General features: G+C 46.7%; 1 protein-coding gene across 1 annotated transcript in view; it reads right to left on the reverse strand.

Annotated features, from left to right (window-relative positions):
• Positions 1–13,325: 13,325 nt before the first annotated feature.
• The window catches only part of TMEM170B (transmembrane protein 170B), a 66,766-nt gene continuing 64,276 nt past the window's right edge, over positions 13,326–15,815 (reverse strand). The window contains exon 3 of the mRNA XM_036888668.2: positions 13,326–13,660. Within this exon, the coding sequence (XP_036744563.2) occupies positions 13,344–13,660 (317 nt within the window). The 3' untranslated portion in view covers positions 13,326–13,343. The remainder of the gene's footprint in view (positions 13,661–15,815) is intronic.

Below are 15,815 nucleotides of genomic sequence, written 5' to 3' on the forward strand. Positions count from 1 at the left end.
TGACAGGAAGGCAAAGGGATGCCAGGATCCTCATAACAGCCAGAGGCAGACAGGTTTAAAGCTAAGCCATTCACGCTCGGGCCATCGCCCTCAAGTCTGGACAGGCTCTCGTGGTAGCCAGAGGCCTTGCTCACCTGGCCTGTCACTCCGCCCCCTGACTCAGGGTCAGGGCTTTTGAGGGGGTGTCAGCCAGTGACAGACAGGCCCTGCCCGCCAGGCAAAGCAGACACCTGTCTGTGGAGGGGCTCTGCTTGCTTCTGCCAGAGCCAGAGGACCCTGACATGCTCTGAGTTCAGCCGGGGCCTGTGAAGCCCTCCTTGGTGCCCCATCTGTAGGGGTCTCTGGGTTTCATTGCTCTCTAGGCAGGGGGCTGCAGCCAGACTAGCAGGGGATGAAGGCTCTCTTCAACGTTTTCCCTAAAAGAAAAGGAATTTCAGAAGATATTCCTCCCTGGGGTGGAGTCAGGAGTGTTGGGAATAGATAAGAGGGTGAGCTTTATCCAGACAATCAGGATCTGATGCTGTATTTCAGTTTTCCCAGAACAGAAAAAAAGAAAGTTTCTCCCATTCAAATTGCACACGCCTTAAGAAAAAAAACAATGGTCTGTAAATGCATCATTAAGTAGCCAGCTGGAAGAATGTCGTCCTCTGGACCCCTGGAAATCCGCGACATGGGCAAGCCAGTCATTTCTGACCCCATCAGGAAAATCTCACATTACTATAGAAATCCTGAGTGTCTCTCTCCCTCACTATGCCCTTCCTTAGGTATATTGCAATTTTTACTGGTAATTAGATCAAATAAAATTATTAATCATATTAGCGGCTACATTCTGTTGAAAGCTTACAAGATGCCAAGCCCTGTGCTTCAAGCCAATTACCTCGTTGAATCCTCATAAAAATATTATAAAGTTTCTTCCAATTTTACAGAAATAAAAATAAGACGTGTAGGTGGCACCCAAAATAGTATAACAATCCCAGTAACAAACCCACGTGGTGTCACTATTGTCACGAACGCACATGGTGACTGGCTATTTCTCAGAGTTCCCAGGATTCCTTTTTCTCTGCATTGAAATTGTTGAAACACTCTAATGCTATGTCAGCAGAAAATAAGACCTGTGCCAGTACAGAGCACACAGGTTTGATCAAATAAACTTCAGAAACCAGGGGAGTTTGACATCTCCTGAAGCTGGTCCCAACCAGAGCTTGGCTGCAAGGGAGTAAGTGTGGGCTGTATTGGTGAGCAGCCATGCATAAACTTCTTTCTACTTAAAGGGCAGCCCCTTCTAGCTCCCAGTTTCTCACTTTCCAGCCGAGCTTCCCCTTGCTGGCTTATCTGAGTCTGACATGCTTCAGTTGACTCCCAGACTTCCTGTGAAGCAGGAAGTTGTGAGACCCAGAGAAAGTGATATTCGCAGTCCAGGTCACTAGGACCTAGTATATGCGTCCAGCATAATTGATGCTCAACAAATCCATGCTCGATCACTGACTGTTTGGCAGAGCCTCTCAGCAGGCAGGTGAGAGCTATCTCCCACCCCCACCCCATGTCCCTGAGCTGGGTGTGTGGTGCTGCAGATGTCAAATGGTTACCAAACTGTCAGCCCCAGCCGGGTCCAAAGCCAAACGAGGTGCACAGGGGCCCACGTGTTGACCTCTGTGGGCTTTTCCCACCCCAGGCCTGATCTCAGGCAGGCAGGACTGAAGCTGCTTCTGCCAGAGTTGAAGGCTTTTAGAGTATTAGCCTCCCCCATCCCCCAACGCTTAGAAGCCACTGGTCCTGGACACTCAGGGAGCAGGCATTTATCTTTGCTGCTGCCTCCCCTCCAACCTGTCCCTAATATTCTTGGTATCCAGCATCTTATTCCTTTAAATATCCCACTAAAGCAGTAATTGATAACTAAGGTAGAGCAGTTATGTTTTAAAAGCATGACTCAAATCTGGGAAACTCTCATACTCTCATACCCAAAGAATGACAGCTCCGATGGGGGCACAGTCCGTGAGGATGGGATAGCTGGGGCAGGAATCTTTGCCTGAGTTCCCAAAAACACACACACTGGCAGTAAGTACTCAAAGCGGTCACTCCGAAGGCTGGTGCTGCCCCACACTCTGAAGGACTGTGTCCAAGGGAGTCCCCATTCCAACAGCCTCATCAGAGAGATGCCAGAGTGTGTCAGCATCCTTTTGTATGAACCACTTATTTGAGGAGATGGGTGACAAGGAGAGAGAGAAAGTATGGGCGGGTCAGGGGGACTGTTAGCAAATAGTTGAGGGCCTACAGTTTTACCAGCCACTCCGCTGAGCCCTGGTCCTGAGCATAGAGAAGACAAAAAGGAAATGCCCTCAAGTTGCTCATGCTAGCCCAGGAGATGAAATAAGGTAACACGATGTCCCTGGTCGAACCAGCCTAATAGGATCAGGAGTGACACGGGCAGGATAATCCACTCCAGCCTCGGGTTTCAAAGTTTTCCCAGAGAGCTTTTACTCACATTAGAAGATAGGTATTTGGTTTAGTTTCCGACAATTTAGTGGTGGACGTTTCCCCCACTGCCTTTCCTCCATCGACACTCCTCACAGAGCAGCTGTCTGTGCAAGGCTTCCAGCGGGAAAGCGCCCCAACTCAGCCGTGAGGACTGACCGCCCCTCCAGCCTGGCCGGCGAGGCTCAGGCCCATGCGGGAGAAGAACGCTATGCGTCGGGGGGCCGGGAGTGAGAAGGAGGGAGGGCAAATGGCGGCTGAATCTCAGGAGATGTTGGTCACTGGTGTCATGTGAGAATTTTGGACCGTGGAGTTTAGATAATTTGGAGGACCCTCTTTCAGAATAAGAATTTGAAAAGATTCCTTCTACAAACTGTCATGGAGAGGAGCACGTGCCCGAACAGGACTTCCTCTGCCTGCCCCGCTGGGTCGCGGAAAAACATGATGTTATTTTTGGAGCACAAACGTTAGTGTTTCTGTTTGGCCTCTGAAATTTTCACAGCAAATTTCAATACTAGGTGGAAACAAAATGACTTTCATGTTGCATTTGTTGTTATTTTAATGAGCCAAGGGCAGAAGATATTAATTTTTAAACATCAAAAATATTTGCCCTTAATGCTTTTCTTTTTAAATTTTTCAAAAGGTCAGAGTTTCAAACATCTCGTATTCATGGCAACAACATTTATTGCTTTTGTTTCCCTCTAAATACAGTGTTGCTAAAGATTAGGAAAAAAGTCTAATGAGCAGATGGATATTGAGAACTGTTTTTCATTATCACTATTATATCATTCCCATTGTCACCAGGCCTAGTACTAGTATTAGTTAACAATAATAGTAACCAGCTCTCCCTACAATTTCACAAGTGAAATGAAAAAAACAGAATAAATTCATCAAGTGCCAACCTAAGTAGAGTTAAGCAAACAAAGCACATTGGAAATGCTGGCCTGTTGAATTTTTCGCTCCAGATCCACACCATTTGGCCTCCCCTGATAGTCCAGGCAATGAGCACTTCCTCTTCTATATGCAGCCCAAGTCTTGCAATAGGGGTAAGGGCAGGTGGCTAACATTTAGCAAAATCCCCTCCCTCCCCAGCTTTCCCCCTTAGGGAAGCAATCTGCCATGTGACACAAGTCTGGCTGGCAATGTGCAAGCAGAAGTCCCTGGGGAGGAGGCCCCTTCTAAAACCAAAGGGCTGAGGCTTGCTAAGAGGAAGCTCTTCCTTCTGCAGCCGCCTTTACCTTCCCTGCTTCTCCCTTCCCACTCTCCCTACTGTACAGCAAGGAGATTGGCCGCCATACCGGAAAATGAGAGATGGCAAGTATGAGGAAGGGTCCTATGTGTTAAGCATGACAGTGGAAAGACAGGGGGGTCCCAGTCCCTGGGCCATGGGTGGGCCACCCATCAGTTTTGGCCTGGCCTCCTCAGACTATTATATTATGTCATGAGACGACCAAATCCTTATTTCATGAAGCCATCATTAGTCAGGATCTTAGATACTTGGTGCCAGATACATTCCCAAATGATGTAAGAGAAAGAAGGTCCCTGCTGATTCCGTGGTAAATGTATTAGCAAATAATAGAACAAGTGTAATAGTTGTATGTTCGCTAAGCTTCAATTTACTCCTGGGTAAAACAGGCAATTGTCCCGGGCCTCCCTCTTCTTTGAGTTGCTCTGAGGATACAATAATATATGTGAGAACACTTTGAAAACTGTAAATTGTACATTATTAACTGCAGCCGGCACCATGCCAGGAGCCTCTTCTGAGAGTCCTTGTAGTGTGGGGATAAGCTGCCAGGAGTCCTATTTTTTGTAAGTTTTCTTAGAGTTGTGCCAGATAGAGGAAGTCAACTGACAAGAGTGATAGAAACTAGGAATAAATATGACAGTGGGGCCTCAGTGCCTCCCCCCTAACCATGCTGGATGAAACACAGACCAACAGATGAGCAGGAGTTTTCAGGTACAGCTCTGCATTAGTTTCCAGGTATTTCTGTAACAAATGACTGCAATCTGGGCAGTTTAAACCAGCAGATTTATTTCTCTCACAGTTCTAGAGGCCGGAAGCCCCAAATCACACCTGGCAGGGGTGGCTACTTCGGGAGGCAGGGAGGGAGCATCTGTTGCATGCCTCTCCTAGCTTCTGGTGGCTTCCAGCACCCCTGGTGTTTCTCATTTAGGAATGTCTTGCTCTAATGTCTGCCTCCATTGTCACACGGCGTTCTTTCTGTGTCTGTGTCTGCTCCTTCTCTGTCTCTTATAAGGACTCCCCTCATTGGATGTAGGGATAACCCTAAAACAGGATGATCTCAACTTGAGCTCCTTACCTTCATCACATATGACACTCCAAATATGGTCACATTCTCAGGTTCCAGTGGGCATATTTTTTGGGGGCCCACAATGCAAACCCTAAAGGTGTCACTCAAATGCACTTAGGCCCGGGTCCTGGTATACGGGATCCACGTATAAGAAGGGGAGTTTGAGTTTCCCCTTGGAGGCCCAGGAGGCCTGTGGTTGCTGAGAAGTCCAGTCTCATCTCTCCAAAGGCTGCAGTGCAGTAGGAGGATCTCATTCACAGTAGCAGATGAGGCTGTGGGAGAAGCAGAAATGACAGCAACCATTGAGGGAAAGGAAGCTGGCACTTCCCCTAAAACGCCCCTTCATCTCTGCCTCACCAGCCACCTGTCTTCTTGCCCCAAGTTCCAGAACAATCCGACAGGATTTCTGAGCATGCCCAGTCCTCCTCCTCACATCCCTCCCCTCCTCCCCTCCTCCCCTCCTCCCCTCTACCTGCTGCCGACTCACAACCTGGCAAGACTGCAAATCACATCACTCGCCCTTCTGGCCTAACCCAGGGAGGCCCTGAACCCCTGAGATCTCCTTAGTCACAGCCTGTCCCCACAATTGTCCCCACACTGACCATTTCTGGTCCCAGAACCTCTGTACACAGCTTCCTCCCCTGCAGCCCGCTATGCAGCTCAGGTCACTGGGCTTCTCTTCCCTCTTGTCTGGGCCCTGCCCTGTCATCCACTGTACTCTCCAAAATGTCCTACGGGCCCCCTCTCCTGGCTCTTGCCTGGATTCTCAAATTCCACCCTCCCTCACCATCTTCTCTTGCTGAGAGAAAGTGGATGTAACCTGGAGAACGTTGTGAGGAATCAAGGTACAAGAAAGGAAGGTTAGGAGGGCATGGAGGTTGGCCCACCGAGTATGTCAAGGCCTCACACTCCTCAGAGCTCACACAACTCAGGAAGAAAGGAATCCTCAGTAACGCGAGGAAGTCAGGGGCAAGCGTCGGATGGGTGGGACAGACATGAGAGCCCTCGAGGCCATAGAAGAGAAGGACCACCTCAGGCGTGGGGAAGGTGGAATTCATTTAGTGAAGAAAACGTTCCCTGAGAGTTCTTGGCTGTCTTTTCTGCTCACACATCTGCCGTTGTCTTACCTAATCTTAGGGCTAGTGACTTCCCAATAGGCCTCTCCAGCTCAGCCTTGCCCCTGCTGTTCACAGACCTGCTGGACATGCCCACCTGGGTATCCCACAGGACCTCAGCCCCACGTGGCCAGGCTGGGGCTCCTGCCCTCTCCTTGGCACATCGCTGCCTCCCCAGACAAAACCTGGGAGTCACCTTCAACACCTTCCTCTCTTTTGCCCTTTTATCCAGTTAAATAGGCACAGAATAGATAAGTTTGAAGGAAGGAAGGAAGGGAAGGAGAAGGAATTCAGGTGCTGAGTCTCAAAAACTAAGTTCTGAAATAAACCAAAGGCCCACTTTTCACCAGGGGCCTTCGAGCCAGCACAGCCATTGCCTGCCTGATCACCAAGCTTCCTTTTTCCCTGTTAATAGAATCACGATTTTCTTGTGGAAAGCCAAGTACCCAGCTAAAATTTGTACGTTTCTTAACCTCCCTTACATCTAGGAGTGGCCATGGGACCCAGTGCCAGTGAGCTATAGATGGAATCCTCAAGAAGCATGTCCTTCTCCACATAAAAAAAGCAAGACCTTGCTAGAAGAAAGCCCTTTGCCCTTTGCCCTTTGCCCTTCCTGAGTTCTTACTCAGAAGGAAGCAGCCATCATGTGGCCACAAGGGGATGAGCACAAGCGTTGGGCAGCCAACCTTTTCTTTTTCGTGTGCTCCTAATATCTGTCATTATTTTAACATTATATTCCTTTTTGTACCTTTTTTATCTGCAAATTCCTTGATAATCTTCCATAAGGCATAAGGGAATATCATGGATACTGTGCTACTGCCCAGATTCCCCCTTCAAGGATGAAGAATTTACTGCTTAATGCTGTCCGTCCCATTTGGAAATCAGCTTTGCCAATGAGAGCCACTCACCAGAACTCACTCCCCATCCTGGGGCAGCACATATCCAATAGGGGGCTGATGCAGGGTGTAAATGCCTGGTCCCTCTCCCCAGCTCAGGACATCTCTGAAGGGCCATCCCTGCTTCAGAGCCCCTCCCACCCTTGGGGTGAGCTGAGACTTTGTGATGACTGCCTTGAGCCCAGCTTCTCCCTCTGCCCCCATAGGTGCTGATCCTAAAAACAGGTGCAGTCAAAGCCCTGCAGGCAAATCTCCATCTCAGGGTCCTCAGGGGAACCAACCTGCAGGGGGTTGTCCTACTTTCAGGATGTAAGGAAGGGAAATCTCAGCCTGCACTTAAAGGGCTCACATAAAGGCCTTCTCGATAACCAGGAAGTGACCTCTTTTTTCCTTTTAAAAAGTTAAGTTATAAAATAGGTTTGTGAAAATAGCACTCACACCAAGCCAGGTCTTAGGCAGCGTCCCACACTGACCTGACAACAAGGGCCTGGAGTGACTTCTTGGCCTACAACAGCTTCTTCAAACTCTCTACCACTTGGCTTAAATGTTAACCACCTATTGTTTGATTTTTACAGACTTTAAAGCACTCTTGCCAACCCTCCTGGAAAAGATTTGTTTTTGTCAGCAATTCAGGCATGAATATTGTAATCTGAAAACAAATCAAAGAGGTCTGGTAAGCTCCTGGGACTTACTCTTCCAGGGGAAAATAGCTCCCATATATACACCTTTCCCACAAGCATGTGGGCTAACTTCTCCAATCATAGGTGCATTCATGACCAGATGTATTCTGTTTAAGACTGGAGCAATTGTGTATTATTTAGTAAAATGATTGTGTGCCAATTGTGGAGCCATGAGTTTGAATTCCACACTGCGCAGGTGGGCTGGGAGCTCTGGGTAGTCATAGAAAAGAATTGTAAACATATTTAGGAATTTTACAAAGAACTGTGAGCTTCAAGAAAAATGAGGCAACTTTATAGTGAATTTGGTACAAAGGATATGAGCACAGGAAATATGATCATAGGAGAGCTGAGTTGGGTTTGGGGAAATTCCATGAGCTGAGTCCTAAGAAGTCATTGAGTTTCAGTTTGGTTAACCACAATGCAGAGAAGACATCCTACAAGAAGGATCTCAGCATCAGAATGATTCAAGAAGAGTTCTCAGAGAAAGATTTTGTTGTCATGCCAAAGAGAACTGGATGCAAATATAAAAGTTGGGTCTTTGAATCAATCTCAAGATTTTTCTCATGCTATGTTGAGTAGCAGAAAATCTTGGCTGTAGAGGACAAAATGGGCAAGTGACACATCAGTGATGAGTGGGAAAAGGGCAGTGCTCCAGGGACCTGGATGGAGACAAAGAAATCCTTACGGCTCTAGGTGGAGGTGCGAAAAGCTCAAATGTCCCCTGAGCTGGAAAAGGGCCAGAAGGGTGAGTGTCCTGGCCTACCTGCAGTCAGTGGCTCTTCCCTTTCATACCCATGACCATATCACAACCAATCACCTCATTTGTGTGAACAAAAAGCCCAGGTCTGTCCACAAATTTCAAGAGACAAGGGGCATAGGTCTTTATGCAGAGGAACAGGCCTTCCATGGCACAGATGAATTTTCTGTTTGGTCAGAGGATCTTTATAGCTAGCTCAGACATGTTGGCATCCCCATGTCCACGAGATGGCCTTCCCAAGGCTTGGGAAGTGGGATGGCGCTCTTGGTCATATAGAATCTCATAGAATAATCCCTGGTAAATTGGGAAGTCAGGGAACAACCCCATATGGGCTGAACTATGTCCCCTTAAATTCATATGTTGAAGTCCTAACCCCCAGTACCTCAGAATGTGACCAGATTTGGAGATAGGACTTTTAAGTGAGTTTTTAAGGTAAACTGCGATCATATGGGAAAGTGATTAGGACACAGACACATAGAGGGACAAAGGGAATAGACAGCCATCTACAAGCCAAGGATAGAGGCTTCAGAAGAAATGAATGCTGACACCACCTTGATCTTGGACTTCCAGCCCCCCCCGAGCTGTGTAGAAATAAATTTTCTCCACACATAAATGTTTAAGCCCCTCAGTCTGTGGTACTGTGTTCTGGCAACCCTAGCAGACCAGTACACTATCTATTGAGACCAAAGTCTTAGGGATCCCTGAATGCGCTCACAGTAGAGGGACTGTGTCTGTCTCATTTACCCTGTTCTCTCCTGGGCTAAGCCCAGTGCCTGGCCTACAGGACAGTCAATCGGTGTTTGTGGAATAAGTGAGTGACTCCGAAACCCTTTCTGGGATTGAAACTGTCCAGGTGGTCTCAACTAGAAAGTCTTATCTGGGTGGCTGTCAGGAATCTTGCTCTGTCCCAAGAGGCTGTAAATGCCTAGCAGTAGTAGCCTGTCAGTGGTAACAAGCCTCTGGGCAGGAAGGACAAGCCCTTCTTGGTTTGTTTTCAGCCTTCAGCACAATTGCCTTTGGCAGGATGAGGCTTAATTACTATTTCTTTTCATGAGGGCAACTGTAACATTGCCTCCTGGGCTGAGGCAATGGGTCCATGCTTAGTAATACCAGTGCTGTCCCAGAATTTTTGCCTTCTGTTCTCATTGCCCCAGGACTGATCCCGTTTTATTCCTCCTACCTTCTGTCAGTGGTATTCCCATTCTCCCAGGCCCAGACTCAAGTCCATGGAGTCACAGTTGATTTTTTCTTATGCTTGAGTCCTTAAGTCCAATCAGTAACAAAATTCCCTCCATTCTCCCTTCCCCTCCCTCTCCTAGCCTGTCACCATCACAACCTGGCCCAGGTCTCATGACAGGAGGCTCCTGGCTGGTCCCCACCCCCTCCCCCCTCCTCCAACCTTCCACTCCATTGCGCGATGTGTTCTGCAGCCAGACTTGCCTTTGTCAAGCGTCAAAAACTCTTTCTAGGTGCCCTCAGTAGATACTAAAGAGCATTAGTCTTAGTCATTTTACGTCTGGGAGAAAAGGCTAAGAAGTTTGTAGAAGGAGGGGGAGGGGAAGGCTGGTGAAATTGCTGGAAATATCTGTACACTAATCTACAACCATTGCTTTGGGGTCTTCTGGAGTCAGAAAGCCATTTCCAGCTGCTGCTATATAAAAACACATAACCAGATTCACCTCGTGTTGTTGGACACGTGCACTCAGCTTTTACAACATACCAGAGTTCATATATAAACTGTTAATTACATGATCTTTCCCATTCGTTTAGTTTTTTAAGGACTGTTACAAAATGGCACAGGCTTAGGGGTGAGAGGTGATAGCAGAGGCCAGAGGGACATGGAGAGAAAAGACTGCTCTCAGGAACACCGAGCCAGCGTCAAGAACTTTAATTCTAACCTTTGCCCTCCATGGTTCAGTGGCTTGTGGGCTGGGAGAAGGAAAGTGACATCTGTGATTTAGCCCATATGAGATGCTTGACCTCCCCGGCTTCACGCTTCAGCAGGCTCAGTGTGGGGCCGAGGCCAGCAAGCAGAGCAGGAAGTGCCGGCAGGGGAATGTTGACAGAAGCAGCATTCTTATGTTCTTCTCCGGATGCTAATTACAAAAGCCTACCCTCTTACAGGCTATTTAATGGTACATTTTCTGCTTATGTAGATTTTTTAAAACAAATTAACCCATTTGGTTTGGTTAGCTATGGAAGGATGATCTACTGAACAACAATAACAACACCTTCCTCTGCCCTGGAGTTTTCCTGAGACCATGTCCGTGCATGTGTCAGAGGAGCTCTGCAGCTGAGAGCCCCGCAATGGCTGGTGGATGACCCCAGCTCTGAGCCTCGGATATCCATGCATGACATGCAAAAGTGATTTCAAATTAATAAAGAACTTGTGAAAAACAGACATTTTTTTCTTATTCATCATTACAAGTCTGGGCAGAGGCACACTGTCCCTGCCATGGCCACCAACAGCTCTGCATCAGGGGTGCACTCCCTTACTCTGCCTCCTCCCACCCTACCAACATGAGACACTAAATACCTCGTCTCTGAAGATCCCCCCCCCTGCTTTTGAATCCCAAGAGCTAAAACTTTGGGAGAAATCATGGAAAGACATCTCCAAGAGGATCTGGCCTGGGTCATCCAAGAAGAAGGATAGAGAGCTTTTCTTACTTGGGGTCAATTCCTCTTCCTCATCTGGCAAATGCAAAAATATTATGGCTGATCTCTAGCATCTCTTCCAGGACACAGATCTATGATTTTAAAATACTGCTCTCTTCACCATTATTAAACTACTAATGCCTGTTCAGAAAAAGAAAGAAAGGAAAGGTAGAAAAAAAGAATGAAAGAAAGCCAGCCGGCCCTGACTTGTGGCATTTGCAGATTTTCATGGTATAAACCGCCTTACCGTGGCCAATTTCAAGCTATGAGCCTGACATCACAGAACCATGAAATGGGGACTTGGGAAGACATACGTACAATTGGCTCTTGAGAGCCAGTTTAAGCTGGCTCCAGCACACCAACGGTTGGGTATAACCTAAGAAATGTCAAGATGGGCTGAAATCAGTTTAAATTCCTGTATTATGGTTTTGTGTTCCTTTTTCTTCCTATATACACAAATACTTGTGACAGGTGATAATTGTGATAATAGACACATATTTCAGAACTCAACTTCCATGAGATTGGAGAATAAGAGGTAACAATACTGAGACCAGTTTGTGGTCCAGTCATCTGTTTTTTTTCCTCAGGTTAAAGAATATTGGGAGTAGCCAGACCTTGAAGTTCTTCTTATCACTTTAAGCCACTTGACCTCTTAACTACTGGAGTGGCGTATGTTGGTGGCAGCCACATTTTCATCAAACTTTTATTGAGAGAACCAGCTCAAACCACAGGCTATGATAGATATTCAATTAATGTTAATTAAGTATGAATGTATTCTATACCAGGGCCTTGAATTCTAGCCATGAAGACACTCTACAGTTCAAAGGCAAGCAGATCCAGCAGGCTGTTGGCCGTCTGAGTGGCGAAGGAGAGTAATGAGCGATACACCAGAAAACAAGGTAAACACTATCCTCTCTAATGATGGCTGGACTCACTCTGCTGATGCTCTGGGGTTAGACCAAGTTAGCCAACAGCAGGAGTTTTTGGGAAGTCTATAATAGACCTTCTCAAGGAGAGTAATGCTAGTTACTAAACACCACGTTCAGAAACATCATTTCTACTGGCAAATGGGGGTCCTTGGGCACTTACAGGATGAAACTATGCAAATAGCCCATAATACCTGATCAACTCAGTTTCCTCATCTTTAAAACAAAAATACCAATGCCTACTTTTCTGGCCAGTTATGCAGATTAAATGAGATAATGTGTGTACAGAACTTAGCACTATGCCTGAAACATAGTACAAGTTCAATAAGTAATAGATGGTATGAGGTTTATTACATTCTTTCATGCTTCCTCTCTTATACCATGTCACTTCTTCATATTGATTCCATTCTAGTAAAAACACAACTCTGAGAGATAGCAAAAGGATGGTCTGCCTCTCCCTCTCTGAGGCATCTGGGAATTGTTATGTGATATGATTCCAAGCGGCTTAAGCTATAGGAAAAAATTAAATTCCACCTTAGAGGTGGAACATGCTGAAGAGCCACAGTTTCAGTATTTTTGCCCCTTAGGGTGTGATAGACAGGATAATGGCCTCCTTGAGATACTGGCCACATTGTAATCCCCAGTATCTGTAACTATATTATCTTACATGGCAAAAGGGACTTTACAGATGTAATTAAGGATCTTTAGAATGGGTAGATTATTTTGAATTATCTGGTGAGCCCAGTGTAATCACCAGGGTCTTTGTGAGAGGGAGACAGGAGGGCCAGAGTCCGCGGAGACGTGAGGATGAAGGCAGAGGTTAGAGAGATGTAGCTGTGAGCCGAGGCATGCTGGCAGCCTCTTGAAGCTGAAGGAGGCAAGGAAGGGGCCTCCCAGAGCCTCCAGGAGGAGCCAGCCCTACCAACACTTTGACTTTGGCCCAGTGAGACAGACTTTGGACTTTTGACTTCCAGGACTATAAATAGCAAATTGGTTTTGTTAAATCACTAAGTTTGTGGTAATTTGTTATAGCAGGAAACCAGTATACAAATAAATAGGAAACCAATGTAGACAAACAATGAAACATGGGTCATGAGTCCCAGACAGGGAGTTGGAGTGGGGTGGGGTGGGGGATTCCTTTCTTTCCAAATCCCACATGTGAGAAAAAGGCACACAGTCTCCTCATCCTGTGACTATGTCACTTCCTCAGATGAGATTTCTTCAGAGCAGGAAGGTACTGGTCACCAATGGGACCCAAATCTTCCAAGACTGCAACTTAAGTTTGGGGTTACAAAAAGAAGAAGGCAAGCAGGTGCAAGTTTAATGTGTAAAATGTTGTAAGCCATTACATATTGTTGAAATCAGGTGATAGGTAGGTAGGTAGGTAGATAGATGGAGAAAGAGAGATGATGATGATAGATAGATAGATAGAAAGATAGATAGATAGATAAATAGATGATAGATGATAGATTAGATAGATAGATAGATAGGTAGATAGATAGATTAGATGATAGATAATTTTATCAAGGTTCAGAGCAAGGACATTATAAGTGCATCAAGTAAAGGGTTTTTCAAATAAACATCAGAGAGGAATTGGAAAATGATGACTTCAACTGAGTTATGGCCTAGCCTTCCAAGAAGGAATAAAAGCTCCAGCTTCGAACACATAGGATGTTGTAAAGCAACTGGAAACTCTTCGCTGAGAACCAGCAGCCGGAGCTCTCTCGCGACCTCTACGGGGGCGCCCCTGGCCCGAGCCTCGTGGGCGGCTGTGCGGGAGCCACTGTCGTGAACTGAAGGAGTCATACCGCAGGGTCCTGCGCGTTCTGTGGAGCTGGCAGGGAGACCTGAAGAAAGCGGAAAGGAAAGCAGAGGTCGGAGAGTCAAACGCCGAGCTGGGAGAGGCTAGTCCTAACTCCCCCGGTCAGGGGCTGGAGCCGACTTTCGGGCAGGGCAATAGGGAGCTGTCCGTTCCTAACTGGGCGAAGCAAAGGAGGGTCTTTCTCTGCGCGTGCGCAAGGCTAGTACCTGCTTCTACGTAAGACGCGTGTTCCTTTTCGGGGAAAGCTAGCTTGTGCACAATGGGGGATTTTCAGATGGCGACAACTGACCGGGCAGGCAGGTTCCTTCTGCGCAGTCTCACAGTGCCCATGTTGGTTTTAACCGTCTTTTTCTCATCCTATTCTCTCTCCAAGAGCAGGTGCCCTATTTACCTATCTTCCTGTGAGACAAACTCAGGGATTTTTGTTAGTCTTCCTGTGGTTTACAGTTTCAGTCCCAATTAACCCTGTGATGTACGGTTTCAACAGTTGGTACTTTTGTGGGTGGGATTAGAAATGGGACAGGGTGACTTACATTTATTTATTCGTATCTTTTTAAGCAGTGGTATTAAGGGCTCCTTTTCCCTTTGTATGCATCATGTCAGCTTTTTTCCAAATACATATTTTTTAACAGAAAAATATCTTTCCTTTTGCCTGAAAAAGCAGTGATGCTGCAGAGCAGAAAACAGATAAAGTTCTGACTGTTCTCATCAAGTTTCTTTCTTCTTACAGTGGAACTCTCCTGGAACACTGAGTGGCTAATCTGTCTCATGGATGGGCAGGGTGGTGTACCTGTAATTCAGGTGTTCTAGCACAGGGCTTTTCAGACTGAAATGTCAAGTGAATCACCCTGAGATCTTGTTAAAAATGCAGGTTCTGATTCTGAATGTCCAGGGCGGGACTTAGCTTCTGCATTTCTAACTGGGTGATGCTGATGCTGGTCATCCATACCCCAACTCTGGGTTTAAAGGCCCCCAGACCACATTGTCAGACAAGGTATCAAGTCATGCGTTGATTTGGAAATCAGAACATAGAGGTCTCACACCTATGTGTCCCAAAACCAGCAAGTCAGAAGCTTACCAAAGCTAGGACCAATGTCTACCCAAGATCAAAAAGTGAACTTCAAAACCAGATCAGTGACTGATGGTCAGGGTCCCAGGGCCCCCCTGAGGCTCACTGATCCCAACACTGGAACACCTAGAAAGTGTTACCACAAACACGAACTGTCTAGGTTAAACGTCAGCTCCCTTTTCTTTACTGCCTTTTGCCGTAAATGCAAAGGCTTCCTCCAGGAGGTCCCTGGGGACCTTACCCTGCAGTGTGGTGACTGCTGTTATCGCTGATATTACAGTAAGAGCAGTGATGCCAACAAGCTGGAATGTTTGTCCCAAACGCCAGGATGTCCAGTTCTTTGTGATTACCATTCAACAAGAACCTCTTGTATTTTGAAACTGACACACTTATTTTAAAAAATTAAATACTAGGTGATCGGCCAAAATCTGAGGGAATTTCCCACCCCAAATTGTGCATGCCAAAACTAACCAAACCACTTGGTTGTGTTTTCCTTTTTTATTGCTGGCATGCAAACAATACAAGCATCGTAGTTTATGTGAGAGATACGATATCACCCATAGCCAAGACCAAAGATCAAAACAGGCTTTGTTCTAGGACTCTCTGTTCTGAGGCCAGAGAGTTCCTGAAGGATTTCTTCTTGCAGGCCCCTCTAGTACAAACTGAGTTCCTTAAAGTCCCCAATAGACTTGTTCCTGTAACCAAGACATTAATGTGGGCGTGGCTGCCTGATACTGCTGCTCCTCTGCGGTTCCTACCATGAAAAGGCATCGCCCGTGGTGGGGTTTTGCCCTTCCTGCCGAGATGACAGGGAGCAAATCTCTGCCTCCATGTCTCTGGGCTCCATACCAGCCACCTAGGGCCATTCAGAGAATCACAGAACTGGGTTTTAATGAATTTTGCAAACCATCAAGCCCAACCTTTTTGGTTTTCAGATGAGAAACACATGGCTAAAAAGAGTGAAGTGCTTGATGTCCTCCAGCCAGTTGGTGGTAAAGCCAGAACTCTGTCTTCTTACCCCAAACCCCAGCTGGGTCCACTCCCCTGCCACTGCCCTCAGATCATGGCTGACCCTGAGGGGTCTCCCACCCCACCTAGGAAAAGTGGTATT

The sequence above is a fragment of the Manis pentadactyla genome, chromosome 16 (genome assembly GCF_030020395.1).
Source record: "Manis pentadactyla isolate mManPen7 chromosome 16, mManPen7.hap1, whole genome shotgun sequence".
Classification (NCBI taxonomy): Eukaryota; Metazoa; Chordata; class Mammalia; order Pholidota; family Manidae; genus Manis; species Manis pentadactyla.